Here is a 24,386-nt window from a genome sequence, read left to right as displayed (position 1 = left end):
GAGGGGATCCAGGCTGGCAGAGCCGGAGCAGGTTGGGCCGCAGGGCTCGGGGGGCTGTAGGGAATGAGTAGCAAGCGAGTGCTGTGACAGGCGTGAGTCTAGAAAGTAGAGGGCACCTGAGACACTAAGAGCCTTTCGTGGCCTGCTTGGGACCAGCCCAGTGAAGAAAAATCTGGAAACCCATGTTTCCAGAGTTCTGTCTGTAAGCAGGAAGGACCCAGGCTTTGAACACCACTCAGTCCCCCAGCTCTAAGGCTGCTCAGGCCTTGGAAGTCAGTGGAAGGTACCCGATGGTGCTCCGCCTTCTGGTTCTTTGAAGAATGCTGCTTTCGTTCCCTTGTTCCCTTTCCCCCTTTGAACAGGTGCAAACTTAGTTCTTCTCAGCAGCTGGAAGACATTCCTCCTACACTTTCCCCTTCCTGATCCATGAGAGCACCTACAAGGCAGTAGGACCTGGCTTCTCAGGTTCTGGGGGCAGTGGGATCACTGCTTGGACTCTGCTTCAAGTAGGGATGATAAGTATCCTGCGGTCCCATGCCAGGCTGCTCTGGCGTTCACAGAGTTCATTGAGCCCCGCCGCAGCCTCCCGGCCGTCTGGACCCTGTCCGTTGGATAGCCGTATGGTACATTGCAGGGTGGAGCCTGTTTGCCTCCCCTGCTCTACAGGGTGTCGTCATGGGAAATGGAAGAGAAGGTGGTGGGCCGATGCTTGCGTCCCTCTCCACCTCCCACCCCTCCGCATTCCTCATGTGTATCTCTTGTTGAAAAGGAGAGGAAGAGACAATAACGGATGGAGGAGACTGTATGTTACTTACCCATTTCTGAATAAATATTTGTTATTCCTACCTTTGAACTGTTCTTTCTTAAAGGATTCTAAGTGACCTTGTAGGGCTTGGCACTAGAAAACAGGAATTTGCCTCTGCTTTCCTACTCTCCAGCTACAATCTTGGGGCAGTTCCTCACAGGACTTGCTGAACCCCAGTCTCCGTGGCGAGGATGTGAGCGTTAATGTCTGTGAAGTACCTGGCACAGTAACTCAGTATGTCCTGGGCCTGAAGTGCCTCACCAGGTAGTAAGCAAGCATGGTCAGCTCCAACGTAGAACTAGGTCTATTCATAGGGAACAGGAGAGCCTGAATTTTGCCTTGGTTTGAAGACATCAGATTGATGGGTGAAATTTCTTAGATCAGTGATGCGTTAGGAAAAAATGTGTTGATGGTTTTTGTGTGTGTGGTGAAATACACATAAAATTTACCATCTTTGTACACTTGAGTGGCATTAAATACAGCCCCATTGTGCAACTGACCACCCTCCATCGCTGTAACCCTTCATCTTGCAGAACTGAAATGCTATTCCCATTCAACAGTAACTCCCCATTTTCCCCTCCTCCAAACCCTGGCAACCATCCTTACACTTCCTGAGATGTTGGTTACTCATGGAAGTAGATTCATACAGTGTTTGTCTTCCTGTGACTGGCTTATTTCATTCAGCATCACGCCCTCAAGCTTCTTCCATGTAGCACACATCAGAATTTTCTTTTTAAAGTTGAATACTACATTGTTGGTGTGTACCACATTTTGCTTATTCATCTCTGGACAATGGGATCGTTCCATGTTTTAGCTGTTGTGAATAATGCTGATGTGAACACGGGTGTAGAGATCTCTTTTTAGACCCCACTTTCAGAGGCACCTGCGTGGCTCAGTTGGTTAAGCGTCCAACTCTTGATTTCAGCCCAGGTCTTGCTCTCAGGGTTGTGAGATGAAGCTTCGCGTCAAGCTCCACGCTGGGCATGGAGCCTGCTTCAGATTCTCTCCCCTCCCCCACCTCTACCTCTAGCTCTCTCAAAAAAAACAAAAACAAAAAAAACAAAGACCCTGCTTTCAGTTTTGGGGGGTCCATACCCAGAAATGGAATTGCTAAATCCTGTGGTAATTCTGTTAGTAATTTGAGGAATTGCTGTTTTCAGTTTCCATAGCGGCTGTCCCGTTTTGTATTTTCATACGGTTTTTTTATGGTGTGAGTGGAACAGCTCCTCTTCCGGGAAGGTAGAATGGAAGTACTTAATCCCTATCCTTTCCACTAAATAGAACTGGAGATTTTATATAAAACATTAAGCCTGAAAGGTGGAGAGAAAGCAGACTGGCTGGGGACCCTGGGACCCAAGGAATTACTGGCACTGAGCTCCCTGAGTTTTCTTTTTGCTTCACATGTCAAACTGGTGCTGAAGAGGCAGACAAAACCCCAAATAAGGGCTAGAAGGGGAAGAGCTTAGCAAGACTACAGCCAAACCACAGAAGAAAACACCCTGACTTTACCAACATAAGTGAAGTTGGGAGTGTGGGCTTCCATCCTCGCTAGGCTGTATTGGCACCCCAAAATTCCTGTTGGGGTGGTGTCCGAGAAGGTCAAGCAGGGAGCTGGAACTTTGAGCTGGTGTCAGTGGAGGCCGTATGAGGACAAATGAAGCACCCAGCCCTCTCAACCAGGGTGTTCTAAGTAGAGGTGCAATGAGATGATGGAACTCACCCCCACAAAGCAGTAACTAGAAGGCACTCCCACCCTGGGTGTCAGCAGACAGCAAGCGAGGAACCTTGACTCAGCCACACCTGGCAGTAATTCAGTGGTTCCTCTCCATCCCCGTCAGAGGAGGTGCGCTGTAACAGAAAGTCTAGCAAGCTGCAGTCTCCGTAGCAACCCCAAATGTCCATGTTTCAGCCACAAATAGACTGAAAAGGCCAGGAAAATAGAAAAGGGGGCAGGGAGACCACACAGATGAGATGTTAGAATTACCTGGCAGGGATTTAAAAGCAGTCATCGTAAAAGTCAATGAACAATTAACACACTTGAAACAAGTGAAAAAAGTACAAAGTCTCAGCGAAGAAAGAAAATATAAAGGATCATTTAGAGCTGAAAAATCCAATTACCGAAAAAGCAATGGAGGAGAAAGAATCCTTAAACTCGAACATAAGGCAATAGAAATTACACCTGAACAGAAAGGAAATACTTTAAACAAACAAGAAAAGACTTCAGGGACCTATGACAGAAAATCTAAAATCTAAAAAATCATCAGAGTACCAGAAGGAGAGAAGAAAAATTGGGGCTGAAAGAGTTGAAGTAATAGCCATATACTCACCAGAACTGGTGGAAGGCCTAAACCTGTAGATTGAAACAAATCCGAAGAAATTAACACCAAGACACTTCACAGCCAAACTTCTGAAAACTAGACAAAAATTTTAAAAGCAAAAGAAAAATGACACCTATGAGGGAAAAACAATGTGACAGGTCCCTCATCAGAAACCATGAGGCCGGAAGAAAGTGGCACACTTTTGACAATGAAAAAAAGTTGGGTCAACTGTGAATTCTACATCCAGCAAAAAATATCTTTCAGGGGTGAGGGGTAATTCAGACATTCTCAGATAAAGGAAAATTAGTGGAATTTGTTGCCTGCAGACCTACCCTAAAATAATGGCTTAAAAAGTTCTCTAAACTTGAAAAAATAAAAGAAGGAAATTTCGTGTATTAGGAAGGAAGGTAGAAGAGAAATAGTAAAACTATAGGCAAATAAAATACTTTTCTTCTCTTGAATTTTCTAAATTGTTAATGGCTGAAACCAAAGTTGTAACATTGATGTGGTTCTCAGTGTACAAAGAGGAAATATTTAAAACAATTACCTTATAAATGGTGGACAAAGGGAAATAGAGGGGAGGTTTCTACATTTCACCCAAACTGGTAAAACGTCAACAAGAATATACTGTAGTAACTTAAGTATATATGATGAGATTCTTAGAGCAATCACTAAAAAAGATAATACAACCAGAAACACTACAGATAAATAAAAATAAATTTCTAAAAAGTTCAGGTAACCCAGAGGAAGGCAAAAAAAAATATGAAATAATAAAATTAAAGTGTGAGATTAAATATATTACTAAATCACTATATCAAACGTAAATAGTCTCTATATATCCTTCGAAAGAGATTGGCAAAGCTGGTGAAAGAACGTGCCCTAATTTATATGCTATCTGCAAGAGATAGAGCAAATATGACAATATAAGTTTGAAAGCAAAAGGACTGAAAAGATCTGTATCATGCCAACAATCCCAAAAAAGTAGCTGTGTTAGTATCAGATATATTAGACTTCGGAGCAAAGAAAGTTACCAGAGATAGAGGAACATTATATAATGGAAGAAAGGGTTGATCCACCAAAAAGACATAATCCTAAATATGTATTTACCAAGTAACAGGTGCAAATCATGTGATGCAAAACCTGTTAGAATTGAAATAGCAAATCCATACTTAGGCTTGAAGACTTCAACACCTCTTGCAACAATAGGAGAACTAGACAGAAAGGTTTGTAGAAGGACTTAACACCACCAACCAACAGGATGCAATCAACAAAGAATATTCCACCTGACAGAAGACACATTCTTTTCAAATATCATGGGACATATACCAAGATAGACCATACCCTGGCCCATAAAACAAATCTCAACAAGTGAAAAAGAATTAAGTTCATACAGTGTGTTCTTTGGTCACAGTGAAATCAGTAATCCCTGGGTTAAATATTGAAAGCTTTCCCTATAAGATCGGAGACAAGACAAAGAGGTCTGCTTTTACCACTTCTGTTTAACATTGAACTGGAGGCTCCAGCCAGGGGAATTTGGGTAGGGGAGGAGTGGGGGAGTTGCAGAGAAAAGCATGCAGATTGGAAAGAAAAAAGTAAAACTATCTCTATTTGTAGATGACATGGTCTTTTTTTTAAGGTTTTTTTTTTTTTTATTTATATATTTGATGGAGATAGCCAGCCAGCGAGAGAGGGAACACAAGCAGGGGGAGTGGGAGAGAGGAAGAAGCAGGCTCCCAGCGGAGGAACCCGATGTGGGACTCCATCCCGGAACGCCGGGATCACGCCCTGAGCCGAAGGCAGACGCCTAACGACTGCGCTACGCAGGCGCCCCTGTAGGTGACATGGTCTTTATACAGAAAATGCAAAGGAATCCACTGAAAGACTACCGGAACTAATAAACACAGCAAGGTTGAAGAATGCAAGGTCAAATCGATATACTTACAAAGAGTAATCTAAAAATCATATTAGAAAACAATTCCACTCACATAGAATCAAACAGAAAAAAATAGGATGAATTTAATACTAAAATAAGTGTACTTTAAGTGTAAAACTTATATCCCGAAAGCTACAAAACATTGTGGAAAGGGTTTAAAGGGATCCTGAGTAGCCAAAACCCTCTTGAAAAAGAAGAGAGCTGAAGAACTCACACTTCCAGATTTTAAAACTGAAGTAAAACGCTACAGTAATCAAGGCAGTGTGGTTCTGGCATAAGGATAGACATACAGACCAATGGAATAGAATGGAGAGTCCAAAATTAAAGCCTCATGTATCTGGTCCATTAATTTTCAGCAAAGGTGCCAAGACAATTCAGTGGGGGAAAGAACAGTTTTTTTCACAAATGGTGCAGACGACTGGATACCCTCAAAAAATAAGTTTAACCATCAAAAATATAAAAACTTTTGTACCTTTAGGGGAGTGAAAAGACAACCCACAGAACAGGAATGAATATTTGCAATTCACATACTCGATGAGGAAACTGCACCCAGGAAAGATGAAGAACTCCTACAACAGTAAAAGCACAAACAACCCGATAAAAAATGAGCAGCTGTGAGTAGACATTTCTCAAAAAACAAAAAACCCACACACATGGCCAATGAACACATGAAAAGATGCTCAACATCACTCATGATCAGGGAAATGCAAACCAAAACCCAATGAGCTATCACTGTACATCCATTAGGAGGGCTGTAATCAAAATATGGACAAAAATAATGGTGAGGGTGTGGAGAATTCGAAAACCTCATACTTCGCTGGTGAGATTTTAACATGATATAGCTGCTTTGGAAAACAGTCTGGCAGTGCCTCAAACAGTGAAACATAGAGTTACTATAATGATCAAGAAATTCTCCTAGATATGTATCCAAGAGAGGTTAAAACATGTCTGCACAAAGTTGTATAGAATATTCAGAGCAGCATTATTCACGATAGCCAAAAGTAGAAACCCAAATGTCCACAGACATATGGATAAGCAAAATGTGATCTATACCCATAATGAAATATTGTTCAGCCTTAAAAAGGAAGGAAATTCTGAGACCTGCTCTTACGTGGATTAACCGTGAAAACATGCTAAGTGAAATAAGCCAGACACAAAAGGACGCATATTGTATGATTCCGTTTATTTGAGGTATCTAGAGTAGTCAAGTGGATGGTGAGTGCCAGGGGCTGGGGGAAGGGGGAAAAGGGTACAGAGTTTCAATTTGGGAGGATGAACATTCCGGAGGTGGATAAGGAGGTGGGTTGCACAATGATGAGAACATACTTAACGCCACTGAACCGTACGCTTAGAAATGGTTAAAATGGTCAACTTCAATGAGGCCTTCACTGTTGTTTGTGGAATGGAAGAAAGGAAGGTTAAGTTCCCTCCACCGCCGACACTTACTAACCCATTTACGTGCTGACTTTATTCAGAGCAAACAAAGGTGGTGCCCTGAAGGTACCAGGGCCAAAAGAGGGGCTTTTTCAACTCAACCAGAACCGAGAGGGCGGGTCGCACGCGGCGCCGTCGTCATGGAAACGCGCACGCTCCCAGCGCCGGACTGCAACTCCCAGTGGCCCCCGCGGCTTCCGGTTGGCAAGATGGTGGCACGCAGGAGGAAGCGTGGGGCGCGGGACTCAGAGCAGGGGATTCCGAGCCCGCCGGGTTACTCAGGTGAGGGGCCGCGGGTCGGGGCGGCCAGGTCCCCGCGGGAGGCGGCTCGGGCGTCGGCGGTGGCTCGGGGACCCCCGCGCGGTTGGGTGTGAGGCCCGGTGGCCGCGAGGCCCCCAAGACCGACCTTGAGCCCTGCTCGCGTCTGGCGGCGCTCCCCCGGGACGAGCCCATTTTGGCCACTGTTTCCGTTGTGTAAACCCATCTCTCGCCACACTCTTCCCCCGGGCGAGTGAGCCCACCCGCTTCTTATCAGCCCTACACTCGTAGTCTGGCTCCTATCAGTCCTCACCCGGTTGTGCCCTCCTACCTGGTTCTCCTGCTTTTGTTCTTGCCCCTGCCTTCTGTTCGCCCAGGTGCCAGCCAGCATGTGCTTTCTAAAGTCAGATTTAAATCAGATTTTGCCTCCCATGCCTACCTGTATACCCCCTACCCACTGAACTCCTTCCAGTGGTTTTACAAGTTAGCACCTAAACAAAATCCAAACTTAGTGACTTGTGTGGCCCCGCATGTTCTGGCTCAGCCGACCTCTGCAGCAATAAGCTCTTTACATCCTCGGGGTTTTTGCACTTGATGTGCCCTCTTCACACAGCTGTGCCTTGTGACTTTAATGTTAGTTCCCCAGGCCGTTCCGATGCTTGTCTAAAGGCCTCTGCCGCCCAACCACCCTGCACTGTTTTCCCCTTTCATATTTGATAGGATCTTATTATGTGCTGCTTTGTTCATTGCCTGCTCCTACTCTGGTGCGAGCTTCCTGGGCACAGGTGCTGCAGCTGTATCCCCACTGTGCTCTGAGGAAGGCCATGAGAAAAACAGAAAACAGCCCCTAGCATTATGAGAATATCAGCCATTATCCAAATGACGACACAGATAGAGACTTGGAGACCGGGAAGGCACAGAGCAGGTGGACCTAACTTGGCATGTAAGGCTCTCTGAGGAAGTAAAGTTAAACCTGAAGAATGGGTGGAGGGAAGAAGGTTGATGTTTCAGGTAAAGGAAACATGTGAGCCTGGGTGAGGCCTGGACTTACTGGAGGGATAGAGAGAAGGCAGAGTGGCAGGCCCGCACAGTGGCGGAGGGAAGACTCGGCAAAAAGATGTGAAAGGTGGTTAGGGTCTGGAAAGGCCTCCACCTGATGTCAGGATGTTGGTGTTGACCCCAGGAGCAGCAGGGTTTGGACTCCCCTCTCCTTTTTCTCTCCACCTGTAATAATTGCCCTTTCACATTCTCTCCCCCTCCTGCTCGGGCGCCCCTCCTGGGCAGGTTCTCTGCTCACTCTCGCAGCCTGCACAGTACCCTGCACAGGCCTTGCCTAGGGGAAGGGCTGTGATGGAGTGGACAGATGGGACTAGAAAGGGACAGCCTGAGCTTGATTTTCACGCCATCCCTCCCTGCCCCCGTTTCCTGTCCAGCCATCCCAATCAAGTTCTCGGAAAAGCAGCAGGCTTCTCACTACCTCTATGTGAGAGAGCACAGAGTTCGAGAAGGTACCAAGTCTTCCTGGCCTCAGAAGCGGACCCTTTTTGTCCTCAATGTGCCCCCATACTGCACAGAGGTGAGCCGATGTCTGGGAGGGAACCTCTAGGGCTGGCCAGGAGCTCCAGGCGGGGTTGGGTTCCCACTGGCCTCCACCGGGTCCTCATTGGTGAGATGGAAGCATCGAACTGAAGCCCCAAGGAGGGCATCTAGAGGGCTGCTGCTTCTGTCTCTTGTGACAGGAGATGGCTTTTTAATATTTTTTTAAAGTAATCTCTACACCCAGCATGGGACTCGAACTTACAACCCCAAGATCAAGAGTCACATGCTGTATCGATGGAACCAGCCAGGGGCCCTGGAAATGTATTTTTAAAGATTTATTTATTTTGGAGAGAGAGAAAGAGCACGAGTGCGTGCAAGGTGGGGGGGGGGGCAGAGGGAGCGGGGGACTCTGAAGCAGCCTCCATGCCCATCACAGAGCCGGACGCAGGGTTTGTTTCCAGACCGCGACGTGAGCTGAAACCAAGTCAGTTGCTTAACCAATTAAGCCACCCAGGAGCCCTGGAAATGTCTTTTTAAAGCTGTGTTTTAAAGAGTATAGTTCTAAGAAGCCCAAAGCTTTTTATTATTTCCCAGAATTCTTTGAATTACATGTTGGTTTTTTTTCCCTGATTATAAAAGTGATACATTTCCATAAGAAAAAAATAGAAAATAAGATTATCCTCTAAATCTATTCAGACATTAACTTTCTTTCACAATAATGGTTAAGTTTTGCATTACAGAAATTTACAGAAGAGGAACTGAGGGTGTTGCTGGATTTTAGAGGAATTGTTTTTCAAAAAAGAAATATTAATTTCTAAAGATTTATTTTAGAGAGAGTGAGCTGGGGGGCGGGGTGGGCAGAGGGAGAGAGAATCCTCAAGAGAAGTATTAATTTCTAAAAGATTCTTCTACAGTTAGGGAAAGAAGCAGAGGAGAGGGTGTTGTTTTATGTTTCCTGAGGCATAGCGTGGGTACAGAGAAGGGCCCCGGCCCTAGTGCACAGCGCCCCACATTTCGCAAACTGGACACGCCCACATACTCAGCACCCAGAAGCAGAACAGGACCTGCGCCCAAGAAATCCCCTCGCAGCCCTCCGCTCACGACGATCACCACCAGCCTGAGCCCAACAAACACACAGTTAACTCCAGTTTTAAGTAGCTGCTGCAGGGAGGAAAACTTAGTTGGTGCCTCATAAAATCAGAAAATCCCGAATAACCCCAGAAACGTCCCCGCCTATTCTCATGATAGAAGCTAACCCTCCTTTGGGGATCATTCACCCAGAGAAAGGGGCAGGGAAGGACGGCTGGCCTTTCCAAGTGAGAAATCCCTTTCAGGGACAAACCAAACATCTTGGGCACGTGTTTCCAGCAGCAGCCTTTCATAAAGCCAAAGAATTTATACCTGAATTCTGTGTCACGCTGTGTCTGCTCCCTCCCACGTCCCGTGACCAGTGGAGGTGTGGAGTTTTTTTTACTCACCATTTTGAACGTGAAAATTCACAAGGTTGTTGGCTCGGGCTGTGGGAGGGCAGGACGGTGACCGTGCGGAGGAAGGTGTGGCTGGCTTAGGGCCTGGGTGTATGCCCCCCAGTTGGGTGAACATGGACTCCTAGACCTTCGGGGGCTGTGGTCCCCTGGCAGTGCCACCCTGGGTGGAGGGAGGCTCCCTGAGGCCCCGCAGCCCCTCACGCTGTGCTTTCCCCCTGGGGCTGTGGCAGGACTGCCTGTCCCGCCTCTTCTCCCCCTGCGGCTCCATCCAGTCCGTGGAGTTACAGGAGAAGCCAGACCTCGCTGACAGCCCAAAGGAGCCAAAGTCGAAGTTTTTTCATCCCATGCCTGTTCCGGTAAGCCTCCGAGTGCTGCAGTCTGCTCGCCTGGGGGCACGGGGTGCAGCCAGGGCGGTGTCTCTGGTGTGTGCCGGGTGGCGCTGCTAGGCCAGTCCTTGCCATGTGGGGCTGAGGACGCCTGCTAGTAAGGAGTGCCTGGATTTGCCATGTCCTTCAGCTTCTTGTCCAGCTCTTTCCATCGTCTTGGGTGAGAGCCCAGAGACCATCTTGCTCGCCACCCTGAAGGGCCTCCCTGAGCTCCCCTCCTGCTCCCCAACCGAAGTCCCTTCTTCCTTAGGCCCCACGGCCTGGTTTCGGCTCCCCGACCCTAGCCCACACCTCCTGGCATAGCACAGTCTGAACTGGTGTGCGCTCTGTCCGCTCATGGTACATGACGAGCTTGCTTGTCACTGTGTCCCTCCCATAACTAGAAGGGAGGTCCCCAGTGTCTCACCTCACCTGGGTCACTTCTAGCAGAAGTTGGAAAACTAAGAATGTGGCTGTCCCTCCCCAGGATTATAGAGAACTTCCTGGTTATCTTCATGGTTCAGGAACAGCCGAGCACATGGCCCCTGGTCCAGCAACAAGTCGGGCTGAGGGCAGCTGGGAGCCCTGGTGCCAAGAGCCAGGTGGCTGGGAGGATGGGAGGGGTGCTGGTATTCTGACATGTCTCCTCCCCCCAGGGCTTCCAGGTAGCCTACGTGGTATTCCAGAAGCCAGGTGGGGTGTCTGCTGCCTTAGTCCTGAAGGGGCCCTTACTGGTCTCAACAGAGAGCCACCCTGTGAAGAGCGGCATTCGCAGTGAGTACCGCGGCGGCGCGGGGCCCTCCTCCCTGGGCCCTGGGTGGTTGGCGGGAGCACTGGGCAGTGCCTGCTGTGGCCCCTCACCCCGAGAGCGGCAATCCGGGTGGGCGGAGGGGAGGGCCCAGCTTGCCGTCACTAGAACCTTCCTTGCGCCACAAGTCTCCATCCTCGTGGCCCGTGTGAGAAGATCCTGACTGGCTGGGCAGGTGGGGCTCTGAGTACTGGGCCTGAGGAAGCCCCGTTCCCTCCCCCCTTCCTCCCTCAGAGTGGATCAGCAGCTACGCAGACTCGGTGCCAGATCCTGAGGCCTTGCGGGTCGAAGTGGACACGTTCATGGAGGCGTACGACAAGAGGATAGCTGAGGTGGGGCCTTCACGGGGAGCGTGGTGTCATGGGTGTTGTGGTGGCACTCCGGAGGGGGATGGGCGGTGGCACCCTGTCCTGCTCACTGTGTAGAGTTCAGGCTCCCTTTTTCCCTGCTGAGTCCCGTGTCACCTAGCTCGGTGATGTCTAGTCTCTGAGTGGTCTGTGGGAAACAGTCTGAGGGAGGAGGAGGCAGTTGGCACCTCTGTGCCCCCCACCCCCCACACTTAGCTGCTGGAACGGGGAGGGCGCAGCAGGTGGCAGTGGGTGCCCCGGGAGGTTCTGGGTGCCGGACCATCACAGCATCGGTTCCTTGCAGGAGGAGGCTCAGGCCAAGGAGGAGGAAGGGGTTCCGGACGAGGAGGGCTGGGTGAAGGTGACCCGTCGGGGCCGGCGGCCCGTGCTGCCGCGGACAGAGGCCGCTAGTCTGCGGGTGCTGGAGAAGGAGAGACGGAAGCGCGCTCGCAAGGAGCTGCTCAACTTTTACGCCTGGCAGCACCGAGAGACCAAGATGGAACGTAAGGGAGCGCCCCAGACCCCTGTGCTTCAGCCCCACTTCCCTTGGGGCTCAGGCCCTGCAGATGAGGCTCATGGCCGCTGCTGCCAGCCCCGGCCAGCGCGCAGGGCTCCCACGGCGGCTCTGGGACCTGGGTGTGGAGTGGGGGTGTCCTTGGGCACGGACTTCCCACCAGGCTCTGCAGCATCCCGTGGTGGTCCCCCTGTTGCTCCCCAGCGGCAGCTGTGGGGGCCCCTGGGTGACTTAGAGGCTTCCGAACCTGGGGGGGGGGGGGCTGCCTCCAGAGCCCCGAGCAGCTGGTGCTGGAACCCGTCAGCCTCCTGCGGGGCCGGGTTGCAGAGGGTGTGCTCAGGTGCTCGCCGTAGGGACGGCAAGAGGCCCGCCGCTGGGTGTGCGAGTGCGTGTGCGCGTGGGAAGTGGGGCGAGTGCCCGATTGCCCGTGGCCCACTCATGGTCGCGATGATGCCGAGCTTGTGTCGCAGCCCCTATTCCCTGTTTGCAGGTGGCTCCCCGCAGGCCTAGGGGGAGAGGGTGCTGGCCTTGACCTGGTGGGGCGACAGGCTCTGCAGCGGGGGGTGACCTGCCACCCAGGCACATCTCCCTCTTGCCTGTCTTGCTGCTCCTCCCCACTCTGGCGTCCTTCCTTTGGCACCTTCACTCCTGCTCTTCTCTCTACAATCACCGACAGCAGGCCTCCATTAGCTCTCCCTCGGGACTCCCGCCCCTCCGTATTCCTCTGACCTGGTCACACCAGAGCCACCATCTGAATTCTGTGGCATTCTGAGGGTGGGGTCCCTCTACTTCCTGACATTCTCCCCAGTCTGGCTGCGACAGTGGGGTGGGGCCGGAAAAGGTGCCCCTGGGGGGGCTCCCCACACCCCAGAGCCGCCTGCCTTCACCTTGGGTATGCGGGGTGGGGGTGGTAAGGGAACAGGTGCCCTGCTTACTCTGTTGTCGCTCTTCTGCTTAGTTTTCTCTGAAAGCTCAGGCGTCCCGGTGCCCTGGCTTGAGCTCCCACGCTCCGGGCCTGCAGGCTCATCTGCCCGTGCGGCACCCAGGCCGTACCAGCAGAGGCCAGCAGGGCGGGGGCCACAGTCCCCAGAGGGTACACTGACTGATGTGGCTACTTCCCCTTTCCCGTCCCCCCGCCCAGATCTAGCCCAGCTGCGCAAGAAGTTCGAGGAAGACAAGCAGCGGATTGAACTGATGCGGGCGCAGCGCAAATTCCGACCCTACTGAGCCAAGCTGGCCCCGGGGCCCCGTGGAGGGGGGCAGGGAGCGGTTCCGGTGCGCGGCCAGGGAGGACGTGAAGGCCTGAACACTCATCCCAGACTGTCCGGGCCAAGGGGCTGCCACATCAAACCGCCCCCCCCCAGATCTGAGCCCCCACGGGTGAGGGGGTAAGGACAGTGCCCTCCCTTGGTTCTGGTGCGCAGCGGTGCTGGGGCCTGGTGCTGGGGCGGCCTGCACGGGGTGAGGGCGTGGCCCGCGGGGAGCCACCAGCCCAGGCCACGGTTGCTTCCTTCTCGTGGTCTCTGTTCCTAGCTTGTCCCTGGCCTTCCCTCCAGCTGGATGCTGTAGTCTCCCTTCCCTCAGTCAAGGGCCCCTGCCGAGAGAACAGCCTCAGAAGCAGCGGGAATACCTGAGTGTTTTATTTTTCATCCAGCTGGGCAGCCACCTGGCCGTCCCTTCCTCCATCCACTGCCCGCTCCCTGCAGATTATCAGCCGCGAAACACGACACCGCCAGATCCAAACAGGGTCTCCCCTTTGAAGTCACAGATGTTAAAAGGATCTTGCCCCGTCCCCCCAAATTCTGACCAGGATTCTCTGCCCCGGCACCTGCTGGGCTTCGAGACCAGTGAGGCCTGTCCCACCACCCCTGGTCTGGCTGGAGGGCCTGGAACTAGGAATCTGGGCGGTGGGCGGTAGGCACCAGGTCTCTGAAGGCCCAGGCTAGGGCTGATGTGGCGGCGGCTCCTGGCTCTGCAGAAAGGCACTGATGATCCCGGCCACGATCTCAGGTTGGTTCAAGTGGACGTAGTGGTTGCCTGGGACCTTTGCGTACTGGAACCGCTGGAGAGGGGAGGGGACGCTTGGTGAGGAGTGGCCCCTCTGGTGTGCTGGGGCCTTCCCACAGCCTGCTGCCTCCCAGTGGTTCCGAAGGGTCCCCCACGGTGAGCCATGGGGCAGGGACTGAGCCACAGCTCCCCGGTCACACGCTAGTAAAGTCCGAGCCTGGCTCAGAGTCAGCAACAAGGGGCTGATTTGGGGGGGGAATGTTCAAACCCTGGATTTCTGGGCCACTCTTGAGTTGTGAGGCGGTAGAGCTAGGACGGGGAGGGGCCGGTAGTCAAGGGCGCTGCTGGTACTGGTAATTCTGTAAGGTCGGCTGGAAAAAGGGGCAGCCTTTCAAACCAGAGCCTCCCTGGGAGACAGGAAGGCACTGTGGGCCGGCCGCATACAGGCTTGCCTTTGGTCGTGGTGCCGAGATGTCTCCAGAGGCCCAGGGTCAGGTGTTGACAGCGGATGATGGTCCAAGTGCCAGGTGCTCCCAGGGACAAAGCCCAGGTCCCAGCCCCCACTGATGAGACTGGTCATCTGCTCACCCTAGAAATCATGGGATGGCCTCTGGCCCAGTTGGACCTGGGCTGGGGGATATATGTGGACAATAACACTGGGGCGCTCTGCCAATAAAATGTGTTTCCTGTGCTGAGTTAAATGTGAGCTCCAGGGGCTGACCACTGTGGGGAGTGAGGCCTGGTAGCTTCTGCCAATCATCCATTAGACCTGGGCCCGGACCAGAGGTCCTAGTGCAAGGGGTGGGTGAGGGCCCTCCTGGACCTCACCCTGGCTGAGCCCCGTCACCTACCTCCTTTAGGATTGATCTCAGCATGTCTTCCATAAAAAGCAAGACATTCTTGTTAGTGTCCTCTTTTTTCACGTTATAATATCCTTGGATTGCTCTGGAAAGTAAAAAATCAGGGTTCACCTTGTGGTGCCTCCCACCTGTCCCCAGCTTCCAGGCTGAGAGGAGACAGGCCCGGGCTTGCCTCTGATTTTCCCACAGTTCAGGGCTCATTGTGGCCAAGGTGCTGCAGGTTTACTTCGGTGGGGTCGTGGGACTTGCCCGCGGCCACCACCTCTGCATAGCACAGCCGGGACAGAACAGGCTCGGGTCCATGCTTTCTCTCTCTACATCTTTACTGAGATCATTTCACCCGTTTCACGTGTATACTTAGAGCTCTGCACGTGTGACTACAATTTGAGGACGCTGTTGGCGTCTCAAAAAAATCCCCAAACCTGAACCCCTAGTTCTCATGCAGCTGCCGGGCTCCCGCACTGACTGACCCTCTAGAGACTTTGCTCCCTGCACCTGCACATGAGTCGAACCACAGACGGACTCGTAACCGGCTGCTTCCCTTTCTGTCATGCTCTCAAGGTTCATCCGTGTAGCATGGACCAGTTTGTTCCTCTTACGGCTAAACGTAGCCACCGTGTGGACACCATATTCTGCTTGTCTGTCTGCTGACAGACGTCCCGGTGGTCTCCACCTCCGGGCTGTTGTGGCTATCGCTGCTCCGGACCGTTGCGTCCAAGCTGCTGCAGGGACCTAGGTCGGGCCGGTATATACCTTGGAGAGTGATGGCTGGGTCCTGTGCTAAGTCCCAACTTCCCAAGCTGCCTGTTAGCTGACACTGAGAGCCTAGCCATCCTGGGGGTGCGGTGTGTCTCACTGTGGTGTGCATTTGCAGCTTGAGTCCGTGTTTCCTAAGCCCCTGTGCTCAGCACCAGAGGCACACGTGTCCTCAGAGGTCACAGTCCCGGCCTGGGGCCCGCCACAGTGCAGACGGGCCGCCGAGGACAGTGGCAGCTGGGCCACACGACAGGAGGTTTTCTGGGCTGTGGGATCGCTGCTGGTGGGGCGCCGGTAAGCAAGGGAGCGGCGAAGGGTTGGGGATGGAAGGGGTCTGGGGTGGCTGGAGGATTTGGTAGGGCAAGTGCCCGACTGTAAGGTCAGCCAGTCTCGGCCTCGCCGGGTATGCCCTCCACAGACACCTGTTGAAGGGGGGCGCACAGTCTGCTCTGTGCCCTGCTGCCCAGGCCCTCCCCTGGCTCTGCCCTCCACCCCCCAGTGGCCAGGGCGGCCTGGCCTCACCCAGGAGAACGGGGAGCCTCATGTGAGGTTGCGTCTCTTCTGGGGCGCGAGGCTCACACTTACTTGACGAGCAGGACGCGGGCCTGCAGCTGCTTGATGGAGTGCACAAACAGCTCCCTGCTGACGAAGCTGATGCTCCGCTCTGGCTGCGGAGAGGAAACCACAGTGAATTCTCGCCGCAAGGCCGCAGGCGCTGCTGTTGGGGCGGGGGGTGGGGGGACTTGTGGGGCCACCATGGCCATCTACCCCAGGACCAAGTCCAGTACCCAACCACGTCACCTCCACAGAGCCCTCTCTTAACCCCTGTGGGCCAGAGACTCTTCCCAGCCCCGCAGATCTGTTCTCCCTCTTTCTGGGCTCATGGCTGCCCAGCCAGACAGCATCTCGCAGATCCCTTTACAGCCTGATGTGATTGGGCAGCTAAATGCAGAGAAGTGGCCTGGGCCGCTTCTGGACCTAGATTTTAGGACTAGGTGTGGCCCTCGTCCCGAACTCCCTTCCCCCATCCGCGGGCCGCCCTGCAGCGCCGTCCAGCCAGCCTCGGCTCTGGACCCTGCCAAGCAGCGCCCACCTACCCGCACCATTTCCACGAGAAAGGAACCTGCTTAAGCCACTGGGCAGAATGCGTCCACCTCGATGCCCCCACAGCCCCGCCGGCCTCCATCAGAGCCCAAACCACCCTGTCTTAGGACCATATAAGGGTCTAGGTCCGTGCCGTCCCACACGGTAGCCGTCCGCCACGTGTGGCCACTGAGTGCTTGAAATGGGGGCGGGTCCGAGATGCGCAGGTGTGAACTTGCTATAATAATGCCAGATACCTCACATTTTTATACTGGTTACATCTCAGATGCATTGAGTTAAAAATAATATTAAATGCGATTTCTTCCATTTTTTTACTCTTTTTTTTTTAAAGATTTTATTTATTTATTTGACAGAGATAGAGACAGCCAGCGAGAGAGGGAACACAAGCAGGGGGAGTGGGAGAGGAAGAAGCAGGCTCATAGCGGAGGAGCCTGATGTGGGGCTCGATCCCATAACACCGGGATCACACCCTGAGCCGAAGGCAGACGCTTAACCGCTGTGCCACCCAGGCGCCCCCCATTTTCTTTTTACTCTTAACACGGCTACTACAAGATGTGCAGTTGCGTGAGGCTCCGGTTCGCGTCTGAGGGACGGTGCTGCTCGAGCCCCCAAGCTCCAGGCGTGACAGAGGAGGAGCTCGGTAAATGTGTGCAGAGTGGATTAATTCATCAAAGCTCCCACGAGGACTGAGTTGTGCCCGACACTCCTCCACGTGTACAGACCCAGTCACAGGGTCACAGCCAGGAGAGCACATTGCCCTTGATCTGACCTGACCTCCTCCCGGCCATTTCCTGCTCCTTGGGCGAAAATGACCTTGGGTGCTTTTCCAGAAACGTTTCCAGACCATCCACAAGGCCCAATGAACGACGATCTACCGGGGACCCAGACGTGCTGCGTGTCAGCTCCTGCTGGCAGAGCGCCCCACTTACGGAAAAGCAGGGCGGTGGTTCCCGCTCGCGGAGGGGCTCCCCCGACCAGCGTTAACGGGCGTCTTGCAACAGGGCTTTACGGAGGATCACAAAGGCTCCAGTCGCACAGCAGCGAACAGGAGATGGCGCCAGGCCTGGGCTCAGGCGTCTGCCCCCATCCCCGGCCTCTTGGCCTCTCTCCGTGCTGCTCCGGCTTGGGGGTCCGCTCAGGCCCTCAGCTCGATTGGTCCCCAAGGCAGAGACTGAGGGATGCTACCTCTGCTCGTGTCTCCACATGTGCAAACACAAGTCTCGGGTTTTGCAGCGGCTTCCTCAGACCACACAATCCGAGGACATTTCTCCAAGAAAGGCTTTAAGGGCAAAGGCTGCTGGGTGTGCCCTCTTTTTTCTTTGCTTCCACCCCTCTCTCCTCTAACCTCCTTTCCCTAGTCCACTTTCATTCCCCCATCTTTTGTACTTCAAGTGTAGCTTACGGCAAAGTCCCCAGATCTGTGTGTCAGCTGTCGATGCCCTTTCACATATAAATGCTCCGTGCGACCCAGCTTCGAAGCCTCGAACACCACCGGCACCTGCGGGCTCCCTCCAAGGACGCCACTATTCAGACCGCTAGCCCCGAGATCAATCTTTTTGAACTTCAGGTAAATGGAAGCACTTAGTGCTGTTCCTGGTTTCTTTTGCTCTGTAAGGGTGTTCGTTGTTTTCGTTCCTGTGTGGTGCCCCGGTGGACGGATCTAGAACAATGCGTGCATTCTGCTGTTGAAAGACTCGCGGGCGAGTTCCGGTTTGAGACTCTTACGAACAAAGCTGCCCGGAACACCCTCGCACGCGTCTTTCGTGCACACGGCACACCTTTTTGCTAGGTATACACCTCCGAGGGGAGTTACTGCCTCACAGGATGTGACTGTGTTTTGCTTCAGCAGTTCCTGCCAAGCACTTGTCCGAAATGGGTGCATCGATTGAGACTCGCTGCTGCAGCGTAGAGAGTTCTGGTCTTCGTCCCCGTTAAGACTCAGTGTTGTCAGGCCTTGTGGTTTTGACTCCAATTTCTACGCCTCTGCTGGAGGGTTTGGGTTGGCATTGCCCTCATCACTGACGATGATGAGCACCTTTCATGTGTGATTGGCCACTTGGAAAACCCGCCTCTTTCCCGCAGTGCCTGTTAAAATCTTTTGCCTGGTTTTAAAAACGAGGTCATTAGACTTTACCTTATTGATTTGTAGGCGCTCTTTGCATCTCCTGATGTGAGTCCTTTAGCAGCCCTATGCATTTAAGTATCTTCTTTTAGGGGCGCCGGGGTGGCTCAGTCGTCAAGCATCTGCCTTCGGGCCAGGTCATGATCCCAGGGTCCTGGGATTGAGCCCCGCATCGGGCTCCCTGCTCAGCGGGGGGCCTGCTCCTCCCTCTCCCTCTCCCCTGCTTGTTCCCTCTCTTGCTGTCGAATAAGTAAATAAACATCTTAGTCTGTAGCTTGACTCTTCACTCTCAATGTGTCTTTTGAGGAACAGAAATTCTAAATTTTAATAAAGGCCCTATTAATATTTTCATTGATTCATGTCTGTGTTCCATTTAAAGTATATTGTCTACTCAAAGGTCATAAAGCTATTCCCTGTTTTCATCAGAACCTTTCCTCTTTCACCTTTCGTAGTTTGATCTATGATCCATCTTGAATTAATTTTTGTGTATCATGTGAGGCAAGGGTCTAGGATCCCACTTTTCCGTGTGGGTAACCCACTGCCTGGCCCGCCTTTATTGTAAATCAGCTGGTACCCATTCATAATGTTAACAGTCACTAAATTCCCAAAGTATTCTACAAATGCAATGTCATCTCAATATAAATTTTTTAAAAGTAAGCTCTATGCCCTACGTGGGGTTTGAGCTCAACGACCCCAACGTCAAGAGTCACATGCTCACCAACTGAGGCAGCCAGGCGCCCTATCCCAATGTAATTTTTAACATAAGTTGATCATTCCAAACTTCATTTGGAAGTGAAAATATGCAAGAAAAGCCAAGGAAAATGTGTAAAAGAACAAGGAGAGAGCGCTGGTTCTACTAACCATCAAAACTAACTAGAAGGAGGTAAAATAGAGTGGTATGGCCCGGATGGTGACCAGATCACTGGGACAAAAGGAGAGTGTAGAGACAGACCCATTTTAGAATTTGTATCTTTTGTAATTCAGTTTATGTCCCAAGCAAACTCCACATCAGTGGGCAGCCTGCTGCAGAACAGCTGTGTGCTGCATAGGGCGTGGTCCTCAGACAGGGAAGGGGCATTTCCAAATGCCCCCAGAAGTAACCAACCCAACCTGCACTCAGGGGCAGTGGAGCGTTGGGGCCCTGCACGGCCGCCTGGAGGGTGACCTGGCTCAGGCCAGGGGTCCAGCCAGGATCACTCTCTCTGGAGGGAAGCTTTCCAACAAGGGCCTCTACTTAGGATCTGGCAATAAGCTCCCAGCCCGAGAACCAGCCCACAGAAGACAGACCACGGTGAGTGAGCCTTGGTGGTTAGGAGGACCCCCCAATAACTGGCAGTGGACCAAACTGGCTATTCATCTGGGAAGAAAATGAAAATGGATCCCTACCTCACACCGTACTTGAGAACAGGTCCCAACCGGATCAAAATCAAAACTCAAACATTCCTGTCCCCTTGGCTGATGCCCTGGTCCAGGCCTCAGGTCCACACCTGAGGCCAGAGCTTCCCACCTCTATTGACAGCGTCTCACATGTGCCAAGCATTTTACCCTCTTAATCTCATTAACAGCACCATCTGGGAGCCCCTAACAAGATAGCGCCGTGCTAGAGCACTCGACACGCGGCCCTTCACTAGTCTTCACGGCAACCCCACAAAGGGGGGGTACCTCCTAGCTGTTCATTATCCCACTGCATGACGAATAAATGAATGAACGCACTTCCTTTCTGCACACAAGACAACGGAGACACAGAGGGGGTGAGGGGCTTGCCCAAGGTCACACAGCCTCTGTAGCTGAGTTTCTGCAAGTGCTCCTGTCACACATCTCCAGACTGGCTGCTGGCCTCCTGTTGTGCAGCCCCCCTCTCTCGCCTTTTGGTCTTCATACCCTCCATCAGGAAGCCCATCTGAACACACGCACCGAGCCGATGCCACGCCTCTACCTGTGCTTAGCAGGGACCCGGAAAGTCTTTCCCTTCTCTACCCACGTCCATCCCACCACCCTGGGCCCAGCACACGTCCCACCTCCTCCCGGCAACTCCTCTGACCACACCTGCCCCCAGCCGCCAACAGGCCTTCCCTGCGTTCCCGCGCAGTTAATCCACGTAAGCCAGGCACTTGCAGCCGCCTCTGTGAAAACCTAAACAACAAAACCCAAGAGCCCTAAAACGAGTGTCTTCCTGCGCAGTCATGAAAGCAGACGGGGCTGCAAGTCCGCCCTCGATGTGGCCAACAGTGGGCCTCGGCCTTCACGCTTGGCTCTGGGGGCACCTGTGTGTCCGTAATGGTTTCTCAGTTATTCGTGGGTGGGAAGCCCCCACCGATGGTGCTGCTTGACCGTGGGCAAGTCGTTCGGTGGACTTCGTTTCCTCGCCTATGAAATGTGGGTGACGACAGTTCCCTCCTCCAGCGCTGCAGTGAGGATTACACGAGCACACGTGTGTGAGGCACGGGCAAGAACGAGGCACCGCCCCCGCTGGGGTGTCCCCCCCCCAGTGCAGGTAAAAACCCAGCGCAGCCCCCGCTCCTGCCAGCCCTGCTGGGGAGCTATCTCCACCTCAGGAATCCGTGGGGCAGGGGATCCTCTCCCTTGACCTCAGCCCTGCCCTAAGGGGACCCATGATTCGAAAGAGGCTGTGCACCACTTCACACACCCAGGAGGACGGCTAAAGTTTAAAAAAATAGAAAAGTACAAGTGTTGGTGAGGAGATGCAGGAACCGGAACCCTCGTGCGTCCTGGGAGTGACACCGATGCTGCCGCCGGGCGAACAGTCTGGCTGTTTCTCAAAAGGTTCAACACAGGATTGTTGCGCGATTCAGCGATTCCGCTCCTAGGTGTGTATCCAGAAAAACTGAAGCGAGGACTGGAACTGGTACTCCTCACCCCGTGCGCACAGCAGCAGGATTCATAATAACCAGAAGGCAGGAACAAGCCAAGTGTCTCTCAGCGGATGAATGGACAGACCCACACAAACGGAGTATTATTCAGTCATAAAAGGAGGGAAGTTCGGGCACCCTGCTACGACATGGATGAGGCTTGAAAACGTTCTCTAAGTGACATAAGCCAGACGCATGAGGCCACATACGGCCTGATTCCACGGACATGAGGTCCCTAGAGCAGCCAAGTTCATAGAAGACACAATGGCGGCCACCAGGGGCTGCAGGAGGATGGGGACCTGGTGTTCAGGGGGTACAGGGTTTTTATGGGGATGATGAAAAATGTGGGTGAAACGATGGTCGTACAACATTGCGAATGGATTTAGTGTTACTGAGTTGGACACTTATGAATGGTTTTAAAATGGTAACCAATGTATAGCGCAATAACGTAAAGTAATAATGTAATGACAAAAAAAAAAGTCAGCAACACTCACCACAGTCATCCTCCGGTCTCTGTTCATTACTAGACCTGGAATGGAAGCACAAACGGGGTCTCAGTGCTGCCTGTCGGGTGAGGGACTCCACAGGGCTGCCCTGGGGACCCGGGGCCCTTCCGGCCAGGTGCCCTTCTTCAGCCTGGACTGGTGTCCTCTTGGGGCCGAGCAGGAACAGCAGAGCTTGGCCACTGCCACCTGGCCACGGACCAGTGCGGCCCACACAGGCGCCTCCCCGGCCACCCCAGAGAACAGTGTGGAAGGATGGTGGTGGATGGTTACCCCATCTGGCACGTGGCTGTCATCTCTGAGAACCTTAAGATGGTCACGTGATCTTTAAACCCCAGGAAGCACCCAACAGCAAAGAATCCATGTCATCATGTGTCAAAGAGAAAAGAAGGTTGGCGGGGTCAGGAGGCCCATGGTCCCATCTGCGGGCCGAGCCTTGGTTCTTTGCCGAAGTCCCAATGGTGGACAAGCTGGGCCTCACCTGGGGAGGCCAGATTCCCAGCAAGTCCATGCTTGGGCAATGTCCCCTTCAGAAAGAGAATCACAGGTTTGGGAGGCCACCTGAGAAGTGAGCTTCTGGCGGGGGGTTGTTAGGGGACCCTCTCCACTTGGGAAACGGTGGATCGGAGCCACTGGGTAAATCCCACAGATGTGACACCAAAGAGAAGCAGGGCTGCCTCCTCCTTCCCACAAGTCTCTGCTCCATATCCCCTTTCCAGCCAGGCCCTCCCATTTCAAGTCACAGCCAAATAAATAAGTAAGTAAGTAGAGTCACAGCCATCTCATGGGGACGTCTCCCGCCCCCTCTGGCAGGCTTTCCTCCTATCGCTCAGCACTTTCTAAAGCACCCCACCTGCATGCATAGCTGTCCTCCGCTAGAATGCAGCTTCCCAGGGAACAAGGGGGTTGGTGTCTCCATCCCGGCTGGGTTCCCCAGGACCGAGAACAGAGACCGCCACACAGCAGGTGCTCAAAAAGTTGCTTGTTGAGTGGATAAGTAGATGTTTGCCTCTGGGTGGCAGAGACGGGGACACACAGGGTTCAGAGGAATGGGTACTGTTCTAGTGCTTTCACCAGTGGCGGGGGCACAGGGGTACGTCTGATATCACTAGTACTACTAATATTAGTTAAATGTACATCCAGGATATGCCAACACAATTTTTAGCAAGAATAGCGGGAAGACTCTGAAAAAGAGCCATAAAGGGAGACTGTCCTACAGATGCTAAAACACCCCGTGGGGCTCAGTGAGCCGAGCTGTGCAGTGCTGGCCAGGGACGGACCCACGGGAAGATCGAAGACCCACAGACAGACGATGCCGACGGGCCGTCAGGGCGTGGCCGCCTCTCAGGTCACCGAGGGTAAAGACGCTTTCACGGAGGAGCCATCTGGAAAAAGATCCAATCAGATCCAAACCTCAACCCGTACACAAGATAAATATCCAAAGTAGCGAGCCTTGAAGGGAAACTCCTCAACCCCAACAGTGTTCGAATCAGACACGAGCTTTTCGCTACAACTCAAGATGCAGAGGCCGGAAAAGAGACCCCTATGCGCAAATTCTGCACTGCAAGAAAAAACCCAAAACACCTCTAAGCAAAGTCAAAGAAGATAAATGACCGTCTGGGAAGATGTACTTGCAACTCAATCTCCCCGACCTACGAAGAGTTCCCGGAAATTGAGGAAAGACCACCAGCGCGATGCGGCGGAGGGCAGGCGGGTACATTTTCCGGAAAAGTAAATCTGAGAAATACTCATCGTTAAAAAGAAAACGCACGAGAACCACGCGGAGGTGTAACTTCGCACCCACACACGGGCAGGAGTCCCTCCGCGTGCCCGCCGGGAGCACAGGCCGCTCACCCATCACGGCCGGGCTGCTAAGGGCCGGCGCTGGGGGGCACCTGGCAAGGCCGGGCACAGCCAGCGCCTCTCCCCTCGCCGGGGGACAGATGCTCTCCTTGCGGGTTCCACCTGCGCCCGAGCCCGCGATCCACCGTGAACGCTTCTGCCAACCAGGCGCCCGGCACAGCCTCGCGCGGAACAGCAGAGACGGGAAGCTCCCAGGGTCCCTCTGCAGGGAACAGGTTACATTAGCTCCCACGGTCACGCGGGGACACTCGCATCAGTACTAAGTCCAGGACCTGCGATCAGTGCGAGGAGCCGGGAGGCTGCGGCACGCGCTCTAGGGTGTTTGCAAGAGAGGGAAATAGGGGCGCCTGCCTTCGGCTCGGGTCATGATCCCGGGCTCCTGGGATTGAGTCCTGCATCGGGGAGCCTGCGTCTCCTCTCCCCTTGCTCCTCCCCCCTGCTTGTTCTCTCTCTCAGGGAAATAAATAAAATCTTAAAAAAAAGGGGGGGGGGG

The 24,386-nt window shown here is 53.1% G+C and overlaps 2 protein-coding genes across 10 annotated transcripts in view; one reads left to right on the top strand and one right to left on the bottom strand.

Moving 5' to 3' along the window:
* The first annotated feature begins 6,299 nt into the window (after positions 1 to 6,299).
* Positions 6,300 to 14,505, top strand: RRP7A (ribosomal RNA processing 7 homolog A). Of its 3 annotated transcripts, none has more exons than XM_040637628.1 (7): positions 6,652 to 6,772; positions 8,182 to 8,324; positions 10,047 to 10,130; positions 10,796 to 10,913; positions 11,182 to 11,279; positions 11,599 to 11,797; positions 12,950 to 14,505. In XM_040637628.1, the coding sequence occupies exons 1-7, from the start codon at positions 6,700 to 6,702 to the stop codon at positions 13,033 to 13,035; spliced, it is 801 nt and encodes a 266-aa protein (XP_040493562.1). In that variant the 5' UTR covers positions 6,652 to 6,699; the 3' UTR covers positions 13,036 to 14,505. The 3 variants fall into 3 exon arrangements, with proteins under 3 accessions (XP_040493563.1, XP_040493562.1, XP_008701144.2); XM_008702922.2 differs by having other exon boundaries at positions 10,005 to 10,130; XM_040637629.1 differs by lacking the exons at positions 11,599 to 11,797; positions 12,950 to 14,505 and having other exon boundaries at positions 6,300 to 6,772; positions 10,005 to 10,130; positions 11,182 to 11,372.
* SERHL2 (serine hydrolase like 2) overlaps positions 13,434 to 24,386 on the bottom strand; it is a 35,661-nt gene continuing 24,708 nt past the window's right edge. For 5 of the 7 annotated variants that reach the window (XM_040637630.1, XM_040637631.1, XM_040637632.1 and 2 more), the window contains exons 9-13: positions 22,022 to 22,056; positions 20,704 to 20,790; positions 16,017 to 16,099; positions 14,667 to 14,760; positions 13,434 to 13,870 (exon numbers count right to left, since the gene is read on the bottom strand). In XM_040637630.1, coding sequence (XP_040493564.1) covers positions 13,751 to 13,870; positions 14,667 to 14,760; positions 16,017 to 16,099; positions 20,704 to 20,790; positions 22,022 to 22,056 — 419 coding nt within the window. In that variant the 3' untranslated portion in view covers positions 13,434 to 13,750. The remainder of the gene's footprint in view (positions 13,871 to 14,666; positions 14,761 to 16,016; positions 16,100 to 20,703; positions 20,791 to 22,021; positions 22,057 to 24,386) is intronic. The other 2 variants (XM_040637633.1, XM_040637634.1) reach the window with 1 other exon arrangement.

Source organism: Ursus maritimus, unplaced genomic scaffold (genome assembly GCF_017311325.1).
Source record: "Ursus maritimus isolate PB19 unplaced genomic scaffold, ASM1731132v1 scaffold_21, whole genome shotgun sequence".
Lineage (NCBI taxonomy): Eukaryota > Metazoa > Chordata > Mammalia > Carnivora > Ursidae > Ursus > Ursus maritimus.
Note: the sequence above shows the minus strand (reverse complement) of the source record. Positions and strands in the feature narration are given on the sequence as shown.

What these genes read in the sequence shown, in the direction of transcription:
- RRP7A (XM_040637629.1), top strand. Translation starts at nt 6,433, where the DNA reads ATGAGGCCTTCACTGTTGTTTGTGGAATGGAAGAAAGGAAGGTTAAGT. An exon ending in TGCCCCCATACTGCACAGAG is followed by an intron (nt 8,325 to 10,004) that starts GTGAGCCGATGT and finishes GGGCTGTGGCAG; the next exon opens with GACTGCCTGTCCCGCCTCTT. An exon ending in TTCATCCCATGCCTGTTCCG is followed by an intron (nt 10,131 to 10,795) that starts GTAAGCCTCCGA and finishes TCCTCCCCCCAG; the next exon opens with GGCTTCCAGGTAGCCTACGT.